Source organism: Stenella coeruleoalba (assembly GCF_951394435.1).
Source record: "Stenella coeruleoalba genome assembly, chromosome: 10".
NCBI classification, from domain to species: Eukaryota; Metazoa; Chordata; class Mammalia; order Artiodactyla; family Delphinidae; genus Stenella; species Stenella coeruleoalba.
The window spans coordinates 13,991,791-14,013,138 of record NC_137156.1 but is presented as its reverse complement, the minus strand read 5'-3'; the positions used below and the strand labels follow the sequence as shown (position 1 = coordinate 14,013,138).

At 39.8% G+C, this 21,348-nt stretch overlaps 1 protein-coding gene across 7 annotated transcripts in view; it reads right to left on the bottom strand.

Annotated features, from left to right (window-relative positions):
* Positions 1 to 21,348, bottom strand: part of KDM1B (lysine demethylase 1B) — a 55,633-nt gene extending 34,285 nt beyond the window's left edge. The window contains exons 1-9 of one of the 7 annotated variants that reach the window (XM_079935528.1): positions 21,117 to 21,346; positions 20,756 to 20,799; positions 19,428 to 19,466; positions 17,498 to 17,597; positions 16,520 to 16,647; positions 15,334 to 15,423; positions 14,680 to 14,791; positions 11,664 to 11,780; positions 2,144 to 2,182 (exon numbers count right to left, since the gene is read on the bottom strand). In XM_079935528.1, coding sequence (XP_079791654.1) covers positions 2,144 to 2,182; positions 11,664 to 11,780; positions 14,680 to 14,791; positions 15,334 to 15,423; positions 16,520 to 16,647; positions 17,498 to 17,584 — 573 coding nt within the window. In that variant the 5' untranslated portion in view covers positions 17,585 to 17,597; positions 19,428 to 19,466; positions 20,756 to 20,799; positions 21,117 to 21,346. The other 6 variants (XM_079935530.1, XM_079935529.1, XM_079935531.1 and 3 more) reach the window with 6 other exon arrangements.

Sequence of the window (21,348 nt, the reverse complement as noted above, 5' to 3'; positions counted from 1 at the left end):
AGGGCTGCCTCTATGGACCCCCTTCCTGGCTCCGACAGAGTAAAACTGGGTGTTCAGATCCTGACACTCGAAATGGACCAAAGAGGGCAGAATGTAGATGCCTTAAAAAAACAAGAACCCCCCAAAATTAAATAAAGTAAACCAACCAAAAAAAAGGGAGGAAAAAACAAAAACAAACCACATACCCAAGTGCTTCCCATTCTAATCCACTTCCTGGGCCTTGCAGCTGTGTTGGGAAATTAAGTCAGGACCCAAGAGAGACCCTGCCATTGCTACCTGCCCCAGGCTTTCTTCTCCTTGGAAGCCCACCTGAGGGCGCGCCAACCAGCCTCTGGCTTAGCGTAGGAGAAACTCAATGACTGGTAAACAAACACGTGGTCTTGCTATTCCGAGTGTGTTAGCACACTCACCATTCTGGGACACCTGACTATAATTTTGTCAATATGCCATCAAATGTTCCACTCTCGCTTTTAATACACATACCACTGAAGAAACTGTGCTGGATACAGTCAGTCTATTAGCATATTTAATGAAATGCCCACTACACTCGGTTAAAAAGTTGTCTCCCCAAATTCACGTCTACCCAGAACCTCAGAATGTGACCTTATTTGGAAACAAGGTCTTTGCAGATGTAATTTGTCACACTGTAGTACAGTGAACCCTAAATTCACTCTAATGTGTCCTTATAAGAAGAGAAGAGACACAGGGACCGGGAGACACACAAGAGGAAAAAGGTCATGTGAAGATGGAACAGAGATTGGAGTGATGTGGCTATAAGCCAAGGAATGCCAGGGATTGCTGGCAGTGCCAGAGCTGGAAAAGGCAAGGAAGAATCCTCCCCTAGAGACTTCAGTGGGAACACGGCCCTGCTAACACCCTAATTTCAGACTTACAGCCTCTGGAACTATGAGACAATAACCTTCTGTTGCTTTAAGCCCCCCAGGTGGTGGCAAGTTGTCCCAGCGGCCCTAGGAAACTAATACAGGCACTCAAAATTTAGAAACTGCTTTAAAGGTAACCCCAGAATCCATATGAATAGAAAAAGGGTAGCAGGTATAGGTGACATGGCTATAAACCTGCTCCGGACTCTTTCTTAACCAAAGACAAAAATAAATAACGGGCAGATGAATATCCAGGGACTCTTCCAAGCTTTTTAAAGTTCTTATATCCCAAGAATATGGCCTCTGTCCTAAAGTTCAGACTCCTTGCGCGCAAAATGGGGAAATATTCTTAAGGTATTTGTAAGTGTTATTTAAAGTTATTTTGTCCTTTCTTTCTGTAATGTCATCCTGTGTACCCTAAATCCAGAAATTATTTAGGCCACTGCTTTACTATGGAAATGTTTGACGGTACCACTGTTTTTATTTTTTTAATGGGTCTGTGTGCGCACGCACGCACACACGCGGGCATCTCACACAGCCCTTTATGTAACAGAATAGATATGCTAGGCGTCAATTCTCCCTTTGCCTAAACATCAGTCACAGTCCCTGGGTTTCAGACATCTAGAAAAACTACAAACTATCTTGGATCGCTGTAATGCAGAATAACTCAGAAACTCAGAATTTTAAAAAATCATTTTCTGAAACAGCTATTGGATCTAGCTATGTGGCAAAATTGGCCAGCTCAGGTGGCAAAGTTTCCTAAGACAGATGAAATGTGATGAGGCTCTGCCAGCTGCTTCCCCTTCCACATCTGGGCAGGGATGGGACAAAGCAGTTATGCTGAGGTCAGAATACACAAAAACACTTTCACAGCTGAGTCTGGGCCAAGACCATCAAATTATGGGCCTCTTGTTCTCTTCCTGGAACGATTCAAGTGGAGAGAAGGTCATAAAGTCGCCCTTGAAAAACAAGTATAACAAGTCTAGTCCCTGTAGGAAGGCAAGGTGTCCGTTTCTTCCTTTTCGTTTCCTTTTAACATAGAGCAATAACATTTTAGGTTTTTTTTTTTTAAGTTGGGAGAGGATCACCCACAATACCACTATTGCTAGCATTTTCATCATGTTATCCTGTTAGATAAAAACCCCTTGGATCAGCAACCAAAAAAAAGAGAGATACTCATAAAACTGTTACTGTCATTTACTTATAGCACTTATCACTGAAGGCGTGACGCACTCTAGGCTAGAACATGCAGAAATACTCACGAGATCCTCTGGAAGGGAACAATGATCTGAGGTCTCAGGCTGCAAAAACAATACAAAAAACAAGCATTAATTAGGTTTAATTATAAAATATAGTCTTAAGTGTCAATTACCTTCAAGAAGATACCCCTTTTCACTGATTAGACTGGTTTAAAAAAAAAAAAGTGTGATAAAACACCGCATGAATGAGGGTACGGGGAAGACAGCCTCTCTTGTAAAGATGTCCTGGCTGGAAATCTAAAAGAATGTAACCACTCTGGAGAACAGTTTGACAACATACGAAACTTTTAAATGCATGATAATTTGGCATTATCTTGTATCTATGCCCAGCAATTCCAGCCTTGCTATACAGACATACCTCAGAGACACTGTGGGTTCAGCTCCAGACCAACCATTGCAATAAAGCAAATATTGCAATAAAAGTGACTCAAACGAATTTTTTGGTTTCTCAGTGCATATAAAAGTTATGTTTACACTATGCTGTAGTTTACTAAGTGTGCAATAGCAAAAAAAAATTACCATACATACTTTAATTGGAAAATACTTTATTGCTAAAAATGCTAACCGTCAATGCAGGGTTGCCACAAACCTTCAATTTGTAAAAAAAAAATGCATATCTGCGAAGCGCAAAAAAGCAAAGCACAATAAAACAGGGCACACCTGTGTTTTCTAGAGAGACCCTCATCCATGTGCACCAAGAGAAAGATTAGAAAATGTTCAAAGGAGCACTGTTTTTAAGAAACAGAAGATACACACAACCCAGAAGTCCATCGAGAGTAGAATGGAGAAATAAACTGTATTATAGTCAAGAGAATAAACTACAGCTACATGTTACAACATGGACGCCCCTCACAAACATAATGGTGAGCGAAAGAAGCCAGACCCCAGAGCATACATACTGTCTGACTCCATGTACATGAAGTTCAAAAGCAAGCAAAACAGCCATAGTGTTGTGAAGTCAGAGGGGTAAGTACAGATCCACAGCCGTACCACCCTGGATGTGCCTAGTCTCTCTGGTTTCAGAAGCTAAGCAGGGGTGGGCCTGGTTAGTACTTGCATGGGGGAGAAGAGTTAGTAGGTAGTTACTCTGGGGAGGCAAGGGATGGACTCTGTGAGTGCAAAGGGGTGCAAGGGGGCTTCTGAGGGGTTGGTAAGTGTTCAGTGTCTTTACTGGGAGCTGGCTAAATGGGGACTCTGAAAATTCACTGAGCTATGCATTTTGACTTGTGCATTTTCTGTTTGTATGTGATATTTCAATGAAAAAAAGTTACCTAAATAAACTGAAGACTGGCATACCATATGGCCTGGGAAATCTGGCCCTTGGAATATATTCCAGAGAAACTCTTGCATGTGTGCATGCACTAGGAGAGACGTGCAAGAATGCTCACAGAGCGCTGTGTGTAGCAGCCGCAAATCAGAAACAACCCTCACACCTATGAACAGGAGAATAGACATGTTGGGGTAGATTCACACAACGCAAAACTACACAGCAGGGAAAATGAATGAACCAGACCTGCAGGCATCAACATGGATGCAGCGGAAAAACCTCAACGTTAAGTAAGAGAACAAAGCTCAGAGGAATACACACCATAGAATACAATTTACAACCAACATAAAAATATGCAAAACTTTACATGTTATTTAGAGTGTCATACGTATTTATCAACTCTGTAACAAAAAGCAGAGGAAAAATGAATACAAAATGCGAAATACTGTTTGCTCTTGTAGGAGAGGCAGAGGAAGAAAACTACTGGGGGGAACCCAGGGAGTTGCAGAAGCACTGGTAACGCTCTGTTTCTAAAACCAGGTTGGGGGGCACACAGTGAGTGTTCACCTTCATCCTTTATTCCTCACACACAAGTTATAAATACTCTACTGGGTCTAAGAATTATTTCATATTAAAAACAACTGGATAGGGACTTCCCTGGTGGTCCAGTGGTAAAGAATCCACCTTTCAATGCAGGGGACACGGCGGGTTCGATCCCTAGTCGGGGAGCCAAGATCCCACATGCTGCGGGGCAGCTGAGCCTGTGCGGGGCAACTACTGAGCCCGCACACCACAACTACAGAGCCCACGCGCTCTGGAGCCCGCACACCACAACTAGAGAGAAGCCCGAGAAGCCCGTACGCCACAAAGAAGAGCCTGCGTGCTGCAATGAAAGATCCCGTGCGCCACAACTAAGACCCAATGCCAAAAATAAATAAATAATATTTTAAAAAACAAACAAACAAACAAAAAACTGGATATACTTTGACACAGCAATTTTATTTCTAGGAACTGATACTACAAATACACTGAAAAATAGCACAGATACAAAGCTATTCATTACAGCACTCTCACTAACGGTAAATGTTTAAAAGTCACCTAAATGCCCTTCAGTCACACCAAATTCATCATGACATATCCATTCAGTGGACTATTTACTACACAGTCTTTAAAGAGAAAGAGGTCTTTACATACTGAAGCGTACGTCAAGATCTTTAAGAAGCATCTTTAAGAAATATTAAATGACAAAAAGCTCCAAAACAGTGTGTGTTGTTTGCTACGATTCTTTTTAATGCTGTTCTACAAATAAACCTTTCCAGACTTTGTCCTTGACAGAAGATCAAACTGAAAACCAAAAGGACTCTGGGTCAATAAACACCCTTTAAATAAATATTTCAAAAGTTCAGGCTCTGGGTGGTAATCAATCGCAATGGAGCAGGAGAGTCTCAAAGGAGGATTTCTTGGGCGGGGGTGGGGGAGGAGATTTAAAAGATGTGATACCATCCTTAGAGGCTGGGATCTAAGAAGATCATAAAGTCTTCAACATGAAGATGGATGGAAGAAGAGAAAGGCATTTAAGTTTTTCAAAAACAAGGACTCTGACACCTCAGAGCTCTCCTGGAAAAAAGTACTTGATGTTAAAATACATCCAAGCAGGTGATGAATCAAAATAATGGGATAGAAGGAACTGTAGTAACAGAAATTGCGGGCAGCAGTAATTGCATATAAGTGCAAGAGTAAACAATGAATGGGATATGGTCATAGAAAAAAAGTGATATTCCAACAGAGCAAACTAAACTAACACAAAACAGCAAAACCCTAACAAAAATGGGAGAGAGAAAAAGGGGAGGTGGGCTGAAGTAAGGTGTCATTTACTTTTCCCTCTGTCTTAGCAGGGTGTCAATTGATACAACCTAAAATTGAAACATGCAATTTTGTTAAAAAGCTAGAGCGATTCCAACTTATCCTCATCATGTATTTTCTTAACCTTTTAGGGAGTTTTTAGAAACTACTATTTCTTGAGATGAAGAAATAACTGTCCTATGTCCAGCAATTTCGTATTTCACTTTGGCTTCTTTTGTAAAAACTTACTTTAAATTATGTTGTACTGAACTGAATCATTTTACATAAAACAAGCATATACAGCACTCCTCCTTAATATGAAGTTATCTATCTGCCAGGCTTTCTCCTTGTGTACATGCATGAATTCTCTTGAATGAATCTCATTTAATAATGGTTATTTCATGACGATGACTGCATGAATTTTTTTAATCTTTTTTTCTATATTGCTTGAATTTTTCAATGATAAACAAATATCATTTGTCTGAAAACAAACTCATTCTAAAGAAAACAGACTTTTCAAAAACTACACAGGGGCTTCCCTGGTGGTGCAGTGGTTGAGAGTCCGCCTGCCGATGCAGGGGATGTGGGTTCGTGCCCCGGTCTGGGCCGGGAGGATCCCACATACCGCGGAGTGGCTGGGCCCGTGAGCCATGGCCGCTGAGCCTGCGCGTCTGGAGCCTGTGCTCCGCAATGGGAGAGGCCACAACAGGGAGAGGCCCGTGTACCACAAAAAAAAAAAAAAAAAAACGTAAATTGAAGAAATTGTAAATGACACACCTGAAGAAAAATCAAGTAATCAAAAAAAGCAACATGGATAATCTGAACAATTAGTAGAGATGAAGTCAAAGTTAGATTCAATTATCTGCAAGTGAAAAAGAGGAGAGATTATGGATAACTCTAAACAGTGGTTAAACCAAAGCACAGTACAAAATGATTTGAATGTGAACTTTTAATATAAAAATCACACCTAATATTTAGTAAGGTAACATTAGTATGCAAATATTCCTATATATATATATATATATATATATATATTTGGAACTGTTCAGAAACTTCACAGAAATAGGTTGAGTGAAAATGACCCAAAGGCTAGCATCTATTAAAACAGTCTGCTATTTTTGACTGCTCCTTGGCTGAACTCTTCTTCAAACGTTACAATAACATGCCACTGAGTCTACTTTTCCCTTGAGAAGTAATCTGGAGCACAGGTGCTGGTTAAGTTCAGTGCAACCATATTGTTCCCGCCAGCTGGACATGCTCCCCTTCACCACACAAGCTCACGGTCCCTTCATCACTCAAACCCCAGTTTCCTTTGGTGTACCCACTCAGTCTGGAAGATCAATTACCCATTCCCTCGGGGTAAGCCCCCTCCCATTTTTTTCTCTTCTATCCCTCAGAGAGGTCTTCTACTCTGGAGGCTGAGCTCAAGAATCAATTTAGGGCTAAACTGAAAGGTTTTAGAACAGGATTTGTTAATTCCGGGACCCTGACCCCTGACTCTGAAAGATCAATGCTTTCCACTCTTCACTCCCAAATCACCAATATCAACAATAAAAGGATTCCACCATAAATACCAGTGGCATTAAAAGGAGAATTAAGAGAACACTGCAAACAGCTTTAAGCTAACAAACTTGACAATGTAGATGAAACAGACAAATTTCTTGAAAAACACCATGTTCTAAAATGGATAGAATAAACCACCTAAGTAGCTATGTATCTGTTATAGAAACTGAATTTGTAATTTCAAAACTTCTCACAAAGAAATTGGTCCAAATGGCTTCACTAGTGAATTGTACCAAACACGAAATAAGAAATAATATTAACCATCCACAAACTTTTCAGTAATAGAGAAGGAAGATATACTTCTCATTTCATTTTATGAAGCCAGTGTAACTCTGACAGAAGAACCTGACAAGAACATTACAAGAAAAGAAAATGACAGAGACTAAACCTCATGAACACAGATACAAAATCCTTAACAAAATATTAGGAAACTGAATCCAACACAATGAAAGGATAATACATTGAGAACAAGTGGAATTTTTCCCCCCCAGGAATGCAAGGTTGCTTCAACATTCAAGAATCAGTGTAATTCACCACATTAACAGATTAAAGGAGAAAAACTGTATGATCATCATAAAAGATACAGAAAAAGTATTTGAAAAAATCTAACATCCTTTCATAATAAAAAGTTCTCAGCAAACTAGGAATACAAAGGAACTTCCTCAATCTGATAAAGGGCATTTGTGAAAAGCCACAGCCAACATTACACATGATGATAAAACACTGAACACATCACTCCTAAGGTCAGGAACAAGGCAAGGAAGTCTGCTCTTCCACTTCTATTCAGCTCTGTACTGGTGGTCCTGACCAATGCAATAAGGTAAGGGAAAAAAATGAGCAAAAGGATAGTTTTTTAAAAAAGCAAAACAGTCTTTATTCACAGTTGATATTGTAGAATTCCTCCCAACAAAAAAATCTACAAAAATATAAATGGAATTTAAAATGAAGTCAACAAAGTCTCTGGGTATAAAGTCAATATGCAAAATTAAACTGTATTTCTATATAACTGCAACAAACAACTTAAAAAGTTAAAAATAAATTCTACTTACAATCACAGAAAAAATAAGTATCTAGAAATAAATTTAACAGAATACATTCTCGGTGAAAACTAGAAAACACTGTTGGGAGAAATTAAAGACCCTGAAAAGATGGAGAGACAGACCACACCCATAGGTCAGAACAGGGGTCGGGAAACCTTTTATTTATTTATTTTTTTGAATTTTATTTTATTTTTTTTATACAGCAGGTTCTTATTAGTTACCTATTTTATACATATTAGTGTATATATGTCAACCCCAATCTCCCAACTCATCCTACCACCACCACTGTCCCCTTGCTCCCCACTTTGTGCCCATACATTTGGGGAAACCTTTTCTTTAAAAGGCCAGATGGGGGCTTCCCTGGTGGCACAGTGGTTGAGAATCCGCCTGCCGATGCAGGGGACACGGGTTCGTGCCCCGGTCCAGGACGATCCCACATGCCGCGGAGCGGCTGCGCCCGTGAGCTATGGCCGCTGAGCCTGCGCGTCCGGAGCCTGTTGCCCCGCAACGGGAGAGGACACAACAGTGAGAGGCCCGAGTAACGCAAAAAATAAATAAATAAATAAAAGGCCAGATGGCAGATATTTTAGTTTCTGCGGATCACATGGTCTCTGTTGCAACTACTCTGCCATTGTAGTATGAAAGCAGTCATACACAATACATGATGAATGAGTATGGCTGTGTTCCAATAAAACTTTATTTACAAAAACAGGTGGAGGGGGCCAGATTTGACCCATGGGCCATAGTTTGCTGACCCCTGGATTAGAAGACAAAAAAATGTAAAGATGTCAATTCTCCTTCAAATAATTTATAGCTTCAATCCATTCCAATCAAAATTCTAAAAGTTTTTGTAAATACTGACAAGTTGATAACAAAATTTTTATAGAAATGTAAGGACCTAAAATAGCCTAAACAATCTTGGAAAAAAAAAAGTTGGAGGAATTTATACTACCTGAGTTACTATAAAGATACAATAATCAAGACAGCAGGGTACTGGGTTAAGGATAAACAAAGAGATCAATGGAATAGTGTCCAGAAATTGGCTACAGGTATGGCCAGCTGACTTTTTTATAATGTTGCCAAAATAATTCAATGGGAAAAAAATTGTCTTTTGGACAACTAGATACTTATATGAAAAAAATTTGAATTTTGACCCATATCTTACATCAAAACCAAAAATTAACTTGAGATAGACTAGTGTCCTAAATATAAAGGCTAAAATAATAAACCTCCTCGAAGAAAACATAGGAGGCTGTCCGTGCAAGTTGAGAGTTGCAATGATTTTGCAGAAAAAATACAAAAAGTTCTAAGCATAAAAAAAAAATGGATACATTAGGCTTCAAAATTTAAAAACTGCTCATCAAAGGGTCTATTAAGAAAATGAAAAGGCAAGGCAAAGACAGGGAAAAATATTCAAGATAACATATCTCATTTCCAGATTACATAAAGAACTCCTACAAGACAAGAGAAACCCAATTTTTAGGAGACTTGGACAAATATTTCTCCAAAGAGGAACTATGAATGGCCAGTAAGCACATGAAAAGATGTTCCACATCACTAGTCATCAGGGAATTGCATTTTAAAACCACAATGATAAAACAATACATACCCATTAGAATGGCTGACATTAAAAAAAAAAAAAAAAAGTACCACCTCCAAATGTTGTAGTCTTGGTACAACAACTGTGTAAAACCATTTGGTAGTTCCTTACACATAAATTTACCATATGACTCAGCAATTTCCTATGTATTTACCCTTCAGAAATGAAAACATAAGTCCACAAAAACACTTGCACAGAATGTTCATACAGATTTATTCATAACAGCAAAAAATTTTAAACAACACAAATGCCTTTCAACAGGAGAATAAACAAATTGTGATACATCCATACAATGGAACACTGCTCAGCAATGAAAAGGAAAAAACTACTGATCCATGCAAGAACATGGATGAATCTCAAAAGCTGTTTTACTCGGTGAAAGAAACCAAACGCTAAAAAGTATATACTGACTGATTCCATTTTACAAAGTTCAAGAGCAGGCAAAACTCTGTTTAGGGTATGGCAGTCTAAATAGTGTTTGCCTCTGGAGGGAGGGAAGGAAATGACTGGAATTTTTTAGGGTGGTGGAAACATCGTGTATCTTGACTGGGGTACTGGCTACATAGTGTGGACATTATCCAAAACTCAATGAAATTCAATTAAGATCTGTGCATGTAATTACAATATGTAATTATACCACAATTTTAAAAACAAGACATAATTTTACATTTATTAAAAATATCACCACTCAGTGTAGGTAAGGTTTTGATAAAATGATCACTCTGAGCTATAGTTCTTTAAACCTTTAAAAAGTTTTAGATATTTGTATCAAGTGCCTTAAAAAAATGCGCCTACCCTGGCGGTCCAGTGGTTAGGGCTCCGTGCCTCCAATGCAGCGGGCACGGGTTCGATTCCTGGTGGGGGAACTAAGATCCCACCTGCCACGTGGCGCGGCCAAAAAAAAGTACCTACCATAAATAGATAATCAAAGCACAAAAAAAGTTCTAGCAGGATAAATGAGTCGTTACGAATGGTTATCTATTAGGGTGGGAAGGAAGAGATGGTTAAGGGGCACTTTCATTTTTTATTTGTAAATTATATATGTGTGTATATATTTACATATACATACATATATTCAATTTACTTTTTTTAAACCCGAGATTATATTCATGTAATAACTGTGTAAAATTTAAAACAATAAAACACAGAACTCCTAAATGTTCATACCCTTTTTCTCACCATTTCACTTTGCAAAATCTTCCAAATATATTTACAATAATTATGAGTCACTTTAATAATATTTGTATCTTAAATCCCAGGCTTTTAAAAACTTGATCATAAACTTTATAGAGCTTTTCATCATTTCTTTAAAAAGAAAATATTTTGCTCATGATAACCGCATATCTTTGTGAATATACAGCAAACCACTGAATTACATACTTTAAAAGGGTGAATTTTATGCTATGTGAATTAAATCAAAATTTTCAAAAAAGAAAGCCTCTTGCTTCTGAGATTACAATGATTCCTAATATTCTTTAATGTACTGATGGAACTAGAGACATTTTGTAGATGAGTGCTTTAACACATTTAAGCAATTAACACATTTTTAAACGCAAGTAATTATCAAATCCCAAAACAGGCACACTATACCAACTATGGAAGACTGCTAACAGTCCACACATATATATCTTTTTCGCCTTACTAACAAGATCCTAATTTTGATTCTGTTATAAAATATTTTCTTCCAGTTATAAAATATTTTATAAAATATAAAACACGCAACAGTTATAAAATATTTTCTTCCTTGGTCCCTACTGCTGTTCAGAGTAGCTGCATGATACTATTCTGGCCAATGAGCTATAAATAGAAATCTACTGCTGGAACTTCCAGGAAAGCTCCTGGTTTCCCAATAAAAGAGGGAGAGACTTGGCTTGGAATACCCCAGCCTTTCCCATCTTTTCTGCTTTGAAGTTGGAATGATGGCTGACAGTGCAGTAATGATCTTGTGACAGAACTGGAAACTAAAAGGAGACTTCCTTGGATACCTACACCAACTCTGGACTGCCTGTTTCTAAACTGCTTATAGTGAGAGAAAAATAAAAGCCTTATTAATTGGTTAAGCCATTGTAGTTGAGATTCTGTTATACGTAGGACAATATAATCCTGATACAATGATCAACAGAGTTATTGAAAAATATACACCATTATTATTTACTGACAACTAAACTAACACATCAATTAATTCAGAAGGAAAACCAACAGAGATCATACCTTAACAGCAGTATTTGGTTTCATACCACATCGGTACGTCCTTGCTATCTGTGGAGTCAGCTGGATTTCCTTGGTAAGTTGCCTCCATTTCCTACACTCAGGTTTTGTACATTGAACCTAGATGGAAAGTAAGAAGTCAAGATCAATGGGTTGGCACCTCGCGAGCTATAGCATTTCTATCTTCCACCTCTCACTTTGCCATCTTCTTCACATGATTTGGTCAACAACCATTCAGCACTTCCAAGTAAATACCTTTTCTTCCCCTTGCGCCATCGCCACCCATAAAATCCACTTTTACCCCATCAGTCTAATTTCTGATTCAATACTAGCTCAGGCCCCCAGAAGTGCAAAGGGGATCTTAGTACTGTTGTCAGAATGGCTTTCTAGCTCTAACCTAAGGAAACAGAGTTAAATTTAGTTGCAGGTAGTCAAAAAGTCTCACACTAAAAGCAATGTGGTATCCTGGATTGCATCCTGGAACAGTAAAAAGACACTAATGAAAACACTGAAGAAATCCAAATAAGTCTGTAACATACTTATTAGTACTGTACCAATGTTAAGTTCTTAGTTCAAAATATAATCCTGGTGTGTTAGATGATAACAGTAGGAGAAACTGGGTGAAGGATATACAGGAACTCTGTACTATCCTTGCAAATTTTCTATAAATTTAAAATTTTTCCAAAATAAAAAAGCATGCAGATATCCATCTGCAGAAGAATGAAGTTGGGCCCCTACTTAATACACATACAAAACTTAAAATGGATCAAACACCTTAATGTAAAGAGCTAAAATGATCAACTTCTTAGAAGAAAATATGAGTCAGTCTTCATGACCTCAGATTTGGCGTGGATTCTTAGATAGGACACCAGAAGCACAAGCATCAAAAGAAAAAATGGATAAACTGAACTTCATCAAAATTTAAAACTTCTGTGCACTAAAGGACACTATCAAGAAGTGAAAAGACAACCTAAAGAATAGGAGAAAATATTTGCAAATCACTTATCTGATCAGGGCCCAGTATCTAGAATAGATAAAGAACACTCACCATTCGACCACAAAAAGACAAACAACCCAATTTAAAAATGGGCAAAAGACTTGAATAGACATTTCTCCAAAGAAGATATACAAATGCCAGCAAGCACAGAAAAGATGCATTAGTCATTAGGGAAATGCAAATTAAAACCAGGAGATACCACTTCATGCCCACTAACACAGCTATAATTTTTATTATTTATTTATTTATTTATTTTTGCAGTATGCGGGCCTCTCACTGTTGTGGCCTCTCCCGTCACGGAGCACAGGCTCCGGACACGCAGGTTCAGCGGCCATGGCTCATGGGCCCAGCCACTCCGCGGCATGTGGGATCTTCCCAGACCGGGGCACGAACCCGTGTCCCCTGCATCGGCAGGCGGACTCTCAACCACTGCGCCACCAGGGAAGCCTCAAGACAGCTATAATTTAAAAAAATGGTAAACATGAGTTGGTGAGGATGTGGAGAAATCTGAACTCTCATACATTGCTGGTGGGAATGAGAGACGGTGCAGCAGTTAGCTATGGAAAAGGGTTATCAGTTCCTCGAAAAGTTAAACATAGATTTACTATGATCCAGCAATTTCATTCCTAGGAATGTACCCAGAAGAACTGAAAACAGATGTTCAAAAATATTTGTATACAAATATTCACAGCAGCACTGTTTGCAGTAACTAAAAGGTAGAGATGACCCAAATGTCCATCAACAGATGAAGGGATAAGTAAAATGTGGCAAATCCATAGAGTGGAATATTATTCCCCCATGAAAAGGAATGAGGTCCTAATACATGCTACCACAAGGATGATTCTCAAGTGCACTACGTTAAGTGAATGAAGTCAAATATGAAAGGTCACACACTGCATGATTCCTTAATATAAAATATCTAAAATGGTAAATCCATAAAGACAGAAGGCAGATTAGTGGTTGCCAGGGGCTGGAGGCAGGGAGGAATGGGAGGTGACTGCTGAATGGGCACAGGTGTCCTTTGTGGATGTTGAAAATGTTTTGGAATTAGACAGAGGTGGTGGTTGCACAACATTGTGAATGTACTAAATGCCATTGAGGTGTACACTTTAAAATGGTTAATTTTTATGTGAATTTTTTGTGAATTGAAAGTTATGTGGGGACTTCCCTGGTGGCTCAGTGGTTAAGAATCTGCCTGCCAAAGCGGAGGACACGGGTTCGAGCCCTGGTCCAGGAAGATCCCACATGCCACGGAGCAACTAAGCCTGTGTGCCACAACTACTGAGCCCAAGTGCCACAACTACTGAGCCTGTGCTCTAGAGCCCGTGCTCCACAACAGGAGAAGCCACCACAGCGAGAAGCACGTGCACTGCAATGAAGAGTAGCCCCCCCTTGCCGCAACTAGAGAAAGCCCACTTGCAGCAATGAAGACCCAATGCAGCCAAAAATAAATAAATAAAATTTAAAGTTATGTGAATTTCACTTCAATTAAAAATTTTTTAAGTATGCAGAGAGAAGCTCAAATTACCTGTAATGTTAAATAAATTAGCAAATCATTTATTAAATGATGTTATATTTATATTATATATGCAATTGCTAAAATATGTTTTCAAAGAACAGCTAGATAGAAAAATGATATAAAGTTAAATTAATAAAAAAACTCAGTTAGCAAAAACTTACATGCAAAGTATGATTTTAAACCTAATTAGGATTTGTATATAAAGCATAAAATTGTGTTTAAACATACACAGAAAAACATGAATAGAAAAAAAGATGAGAGAGATATGGACCAAACACTGACTATCACCAGTTGGTAATGAGTCTTTAGTTTCTTCTTTACACCATAGGTTGAATTATGTGATTTCTGTACAAAAATCAAAAATGTGATTTGCTTTAACAGTTACAGAAAGAATAAATGTAATAAAAGAAAACTTTCCTAAAAATTGGTATTTTCATCCATTCCTCTTGCATTTAGCTCTACAAATCCTTTACAGAACAGTAAAGCGTTGTTATCTTCTTTACCCAGTAGGGAAGCTGCTGGTCTGCCATGAAAGCCTTGGGGCTAGGTTCAGTTTTTCCATTGCTAGTCCATATTTTTTTCCATGTAGTATATTTGTCATATCCATCCTTATGGCTGAAAAAGAATAAAAATAAATATATCAAGCTGTAAGTTATTCAGGTTTTCAAAACAGGTGGCAGAAATCTTACATAAAGGACTTAACCAGCCATATTTTAAGGAGGGGGGTAGTTATCATGGCACCCATAAAACAGGTGGGATTCCTATCAGTTTTAGTACTTAAAACTATCAAGAAGGGATGGTTACCTGTCTGTCCAGCACCCTCTAGTTGTCAGCATCCTCCCCCTAATCTTTGCATTCTGCCCCCATGCATTGGCACAGAAGAAGCAGCTCCTAGATTTTTCAGAATTTGCAAACTAAGGAGAATAACTGTCTCACAGCAGATGCTTTTTGAGCGCTGAGTGTGCACACACATAAGTGTACACACATGCAAACTACAGCATCAAAGTCCTGGCCCACCGGTAGTCAGCACAGGTGTGGCTGAAACAGTGGAATAATTCAGTAAGCCTGGGGGCTCAGTCATAACCATCTGACCCCCTCCACCACCCAAGCCACCATCCCTTCCACCACGGAAACCTCAAACAATTATCAGAACAAACCTTCTATAGTAATGGTCAAAGCACTCATTACAGAAATGCTCCCCACAGGAGAGGTGATACCACCGGGATGTGTAGCCATTTTTGGCACATCTGAAAACAGCAAAAACGGGTAGCTTTGGTAATGAATAAACATTTCTTCTTGTTTTGTTTTTTTTTTAACATTTATCAAATCGTTTAAAAAAAAAATTAATCAAGCACCTCCTAGGAGCCCTTTTGCCTTACCTCCAACAGACAGAATTACAACAACCAGAATTATAACAGGGGAATCCTAACAACCAGATTACAACAAGGGAAATGGAAAGGCCAACTGATACCTAACAGTGCATGGTGAGGACACAGGGACTTAGATCAGTGGTACCCATCAGAAGGGCCTGGGACTTAGCAGTGTTATCAAGACTCCACGGAGTGATGATAGGGTTTTAGACATGAAAGAAGGGATGCCAGTGGCCTTGCTGCATGTGAGTGAAGGAGCAAAGTGCGGTCTTTAGTAATAACATCTGGCCTGATACTAAACAGTGAACGAATCTGGCCAGCTGGAATGGGACCATCCAGCATGCAATCTAGTAAATACAACCTACCACACAGCTAATCATGTAGTCAAAGAAGGAAATATAATGCCACTATGAACAGTAACACCACCACCTCTTTGTGATTAAAAAAACAAAACAAAAAACCAAAAACAACAACAACAAAAAAACCCAGGATATGTTTTCCAGGTTTTACTGAATGTTAACTGAAGATTTTTCTCTGGAAGTAAAAGGTTATGCTTGGGTCATCCTAATAAGAATGGCAAGAGTACAGTTAGCTACACAGCTTTAATGAGACCTGTATATATCTGTTGGAGGAGAAGGTATGTTATATGAGGGAGAAAAGCAGCACAGGGAAATAAGCATATACTTGTCTCTCCAGGGAGGTCAAGGTTCTCTCTCCTCTGCCCCCACCTCTTACCCCCATCCCATCCTCAAACTGTCCCCCCTGCCATCCCCTACCACCAGAGGTACAGCCATTGTGGATGGGACTGGAGGACACGGATTGGCAGAGTTGGGCGTGCTGTATACAAAATGGGCAGACAATGTCTCTGTTGTTGGATAACAAGTATCTCTATGTATCTTCAGGAAGACTATCTTTGAGGATGAAGGCTCTCACCCGCAGGAAGGTGAGGCCAAGACCTGCCATCTAAACAGACCTTTCAGAAGCGCTGGCAAAGCACACGGGACATGCGGCTGTACAGCCAGCTTTTTCGCATTTCCTGTACTTCTTCTCTGACCCACCATCTTCATCCTCGTCTGCCGTCTCTGTGGCCTTTTTCTTCACCTGAGAAAGAACCAGCTGAGGTTAAGAGTACACCGGCAGGGCCAAAGGTAAAGGCGGTGGGAGGTTTACTACTGAAATCACTTCCACGTTAGAAGTTCTAAACGTGAAGATCAACAGCATCCTGGCAGTGGGGGAGGGGTTGATGATACAGCCATTTCCCTGAGACTGCACTGTGCAAATAACTCGCTAATTTGCTAGAAATTTAGAACTAGCACTTTAACAACAGCTCTCTGAGTAGAGAACTAAAATGCGTATGAGCTTCTCTCAGGAAAAAGCTGTTTCAACTATACTTCAATAAAAAAGTTAAAAAATTTTTAAAAAGCTGTGCCATCAGAAATAAAAGCCACTCTCAAATCAAGATTTTTTTCTTTACTTAGTTATATCCTCTCAGTATTATAGATTTTAAAAACTAGACAAATTCTAGAAAAAGAATTCCATCATTCAATATTTTTCTTTAAAAAAAAAAAAGGTCCTACAAGAGAGATGGCTGCAAGTAACCTGCTAACAGCACCCAACCAACTACAAGCTGAGGTCCAAATTCCTATGAATGACACCAAGCGAAGCATGATCTGGCCCCAGCTCATATCCTGGAGGCAACCCTACAGCTGTGATTCTCTGAACACCCCATGCTGATTCACACTCTGCGCCTTTTATCTCCGCAGTTCCCTCTGCCAGATACACTTTTTTCCTACATTCTATCACTTTATCACACTGATTGTCCCAAGGTGAATTTCTTCACTAGACTGCAAGCCCCTTGAGGGCTGGAATTATATCAACTCTAATTCTTCACTCCCAATCACAGTAGCCTGTTGTTCAAAACAGGTGCGTTGAATGAACAAATGAGTGATACCTGCCTACCGGAGCTCCTCAAAGGAAGGCTATCTGGAGAATGATCAAAAGGTGCTTTTTTCTTTGTCCTCCCCCGTGGGGTTGCCATTGTATCAGAAAATCTGAAAAAAAAAAACCAAACAAACATTACATATTAGCATCTGCTAATACTTTCAACACTCTGGAGTCAAGTTATTATGTAATTTAGTTGGTAAGAGTGTATGTTCCGCAGTCAGATGGCCTGAGTGTGAAGCTATTGCTTTCAAGTTACTTAAGCTCACTAAGACTACACCTCAGTGTCCTCATATATAAAATGGGCACAGCCAGAGTGTACCCTAGCATTGGTGTGAAGATTAAGTAAAATAACTAATTTAAAGCACCAGGCCTGGTATAAGTACTCAGTAAATGTTATCCATTAGTAGTATGTATATTTACATATAAAAATGTAACCACACGAATGACCAATAAACAACTGACACTGCTGTTTATAAAATTCAATGAGTAAAAATATCTCATTTTTGTTTGTAATATTCCTCTCTATCTCACTGCATCTTCTTAGTTCCTGAATTTTGCTCTCTTATTATACTTTAAAAAGAACACTCATTCATTCCTTCTCAATAAAACCCAACAAATAAATCTCAGGCACACTGTCTAGTCACTACTGAATATAGGAATCTGGGTTAGATAGTCACTAATATCTTCCACTGGACAAATTTTATGAGTTCTCCAACTAGTCTAATAACAGCACAGTTAAAGAAACATTAAGAACCAAAAGTCTACAAGAAAAATAATGCATAAAACCATGAATGATTAAGTTATCATATTAGTATTTTTCAATTAAATTCGATAAGGAATGAAAAATGCTTCGCATAAGTACGCAACAGTGTATGGATCCTACAATTATCACACATCTCCTTCCCTGATCCATATTTACTACACACACATACACTTACACAAAACGATAGCATGAGAAATAAACAGGACATACCTATGGATAAGAAAATGGAAAGTGGAAAAGTGTTTTTATCTTAAGATACAAATCCCACATATATGATCTTAATCCTGGGGAAAAGCTTTAAAGGGCCTGTAGTCCTATTGTTTCACTATAAAGTGTAATCCTATTGTTTGCACTAACATTCATAAGCACATTTTTCATGGATTATTAACATCACGTGTGAAGACTTTCAGTCTGCCATCTATAACAACTTTGAGAAACCTTGACACCGATGTTATGGATGGTTTTTCTTTGACTCAGTCTTCACTTTCTCAAAACCATTATGTTAGCTGTGAACCAATATACCTTACGCATATTTTGAAATGCATTACAGTTCTTTAACCATTAAAAAAAAATTGCCATTAGTGCCACAGCACTCATTATACAGTTGGATAAAGAACTAATGATTTTAAAAGTACTACTGTCTACCTATACTTATACCCAGAGGAGGCTTTCTGGATCACATTTTCAAAATTCTGTCCAATCTAACCAATCTTTTTATGTAAAACATATATCCCACATTATTAATAAAATTGACCATGAATAAAGCATGTGTAAACACGTATACAGTATATCTTAAGTATTGCAGCAAAAATATTTGAGTCTAATGTGGGGTTTAGGGACATAAATAAAATCAGGTTCATGCAACATTTGAAAGTGTTACCTGGGCAAGAAAGCACTCTCAAAAGAAAGCTCTCCCAAAAGAAAGCATAGATTCTGGAAATTTCATCAAACATTTTAACCCAACTGTATACTGAAAAACATGTATTTGATTGCAATGAAGAAATATGTAATTCAAGAAATGGTTAACAGGAAATGAAAACATTAGCTATAAAAGCCATAAAGAAATCTGTGTTGTCTGGGAAAAATATGATTGAAGATTTTTAGGGCAGTAATTTTGTCTCAGTTAATTATACAATTAACAGTTGTGTACCTTCATCCTTTTTTTGACACTTACTGTAATCTCTGTATTTTCACTGTTGCTGGGTTCTTGGGGCTTAAAATAGAGGAAAAATATTTAAGTTGGAAGGACTACAGTTAATTGTGCTTTTAAATATAGTCTTAGAAATATGATCAAAAGTGTCATTAAAACAAATTAGTTTACTGGAAGTGCTTTCCCACCTGGTTCTTCAAATTAATAAACTCACCTAACGTTAAGTATGATCAATTTGTTTCAGGTTCAATATGACTTTATAGGCATATTTCTTCCTAATTTTAAATTCATAGCTTTGGTTTTCTTTCAATGTGACAAAAGAAAGAAAAAAATGGTTGGGAGGGCATAAATATATAGATGAACATATCAATGTCTAGATTTCTACTTTAATAATTCCCAGGATTTTTTCAGAAGTAGCTTACTCAAAAAGCTTTTTTAAAAGACACAGAATTCATAAAAATATGAATCTAAAGAACTCCAGGTTGGAATAAAAATTTATAGTGGTGTTAGCATAATTTCTCAAAACTGGACAAAATACTAGAAACTTCTTCAGAGACAAAAAGAGCAAAAGTTTCCCTTTGGGCCACCTGAAATTCTACCCACAATAATCAAATTTTCCGAAATATGGATCCAGTTCAATTGCCCGAATGCTTTGTTGACTACTTTCTCTGCGTGGAAGATAATTATTAATGGTCATTTTCTCCTGTACCTCCTGACGAAACCGTCCCTCCCACTCGCTTTCCTTTTACTAAAATAGGTTAAAAAAAAAAAAAAACCAACCAAAGTGTAAAAGCCTCGAGTTGCGTGTGCACAGGTGGAGTGACGGATCTCCCCAAAGGGAGTGGTCTATGGACGCCCGTACGCTCTCCCGAGGGAGGGCTGGGCCTCCAGCTGGCTAGGTTCCAGATCACGCAACCCCAACTCATTACAGCTGGGCCTGCCCATTCCTTCCTCTTTCACCTGCCGGCTGCTAGGCTGTTGACTAACAGCTACCGTAATCGGGCCGCCCCCTAGGGGTCCCAGGTCCCGGCGGAGTTACCCCAGCAACCTGGCAATGCAGATCGCGTCTCAACGCGTGGTCGCGGCGCCGCAGTCGAACTAATAACACCTGCGAGGCCGTGCCGGCTCCTCGGCGCCACGCTCTTGGCTGGGAAGAACAGCCAGGGAGTTCCTACTCCCGGACTGTAGGTCCCCCGCCTACTCCCCGCAGCAGGTACTCCCCAGGTGACAGGGCACTGACAGCCCCCAGGAGGGAGCCCCAACGTTCCCTGTGCCAGATGCAGCAGCCACGCTTTCTGAAAAGCTTTCTCGTCTCTTCTCCGAAGTCGAAGCAACAGCCTCTCCGGGCTCACCTTTGCTCTGGAGGCGTGCAAGGAGTCGCGGCGAGAAGGCACCGCTGTACAGAAAGGAAATATTGCGGGGAGGGGGGGTTAGGAGAAACCCGCAGCACCGCGATGAACCGGGGAACCCGGTCGCTGCAACACCCCAGCCCGGGAATTCCCCCTTTCTCAGGCTGGGATCCCCACCTCTCACCCCCTACCAATCCGGGGAAGGAGGTATAGCCCCGAGGGCACCGGTCCGCCTCCCACCCGGGCAAGGAGCGCTGCACAGGGGCAGGAGAGCGTGCACCCCGGCCAAGCTGCTTTGTGCAGAGCTGTCACCCGAAATCCACCGCCGCCCTCACGCCCGCCCCCGGAGCCGCGTGCCCCCCACCTCAGAGCGCAGGCGAGACCTCGCGCGCCGCCCAGAGCTGCGGGCGCCTCTCCGAAGCCGCGCGCCGAGCGCACGAGACTGCAGGATCCGCGCAGCGAGCCGCAGCCCCCGCTCGGCCGCCGCCGCCGCTGCTTCCGCCCCTGTCACGACGTGACCCGGGGTGGGAGGAGCCGGCGGGAAGAGGGAGGAGTAGGGTCCCCGCCTTCGCCTTCGCCGCGCTACTCGCCCCGCC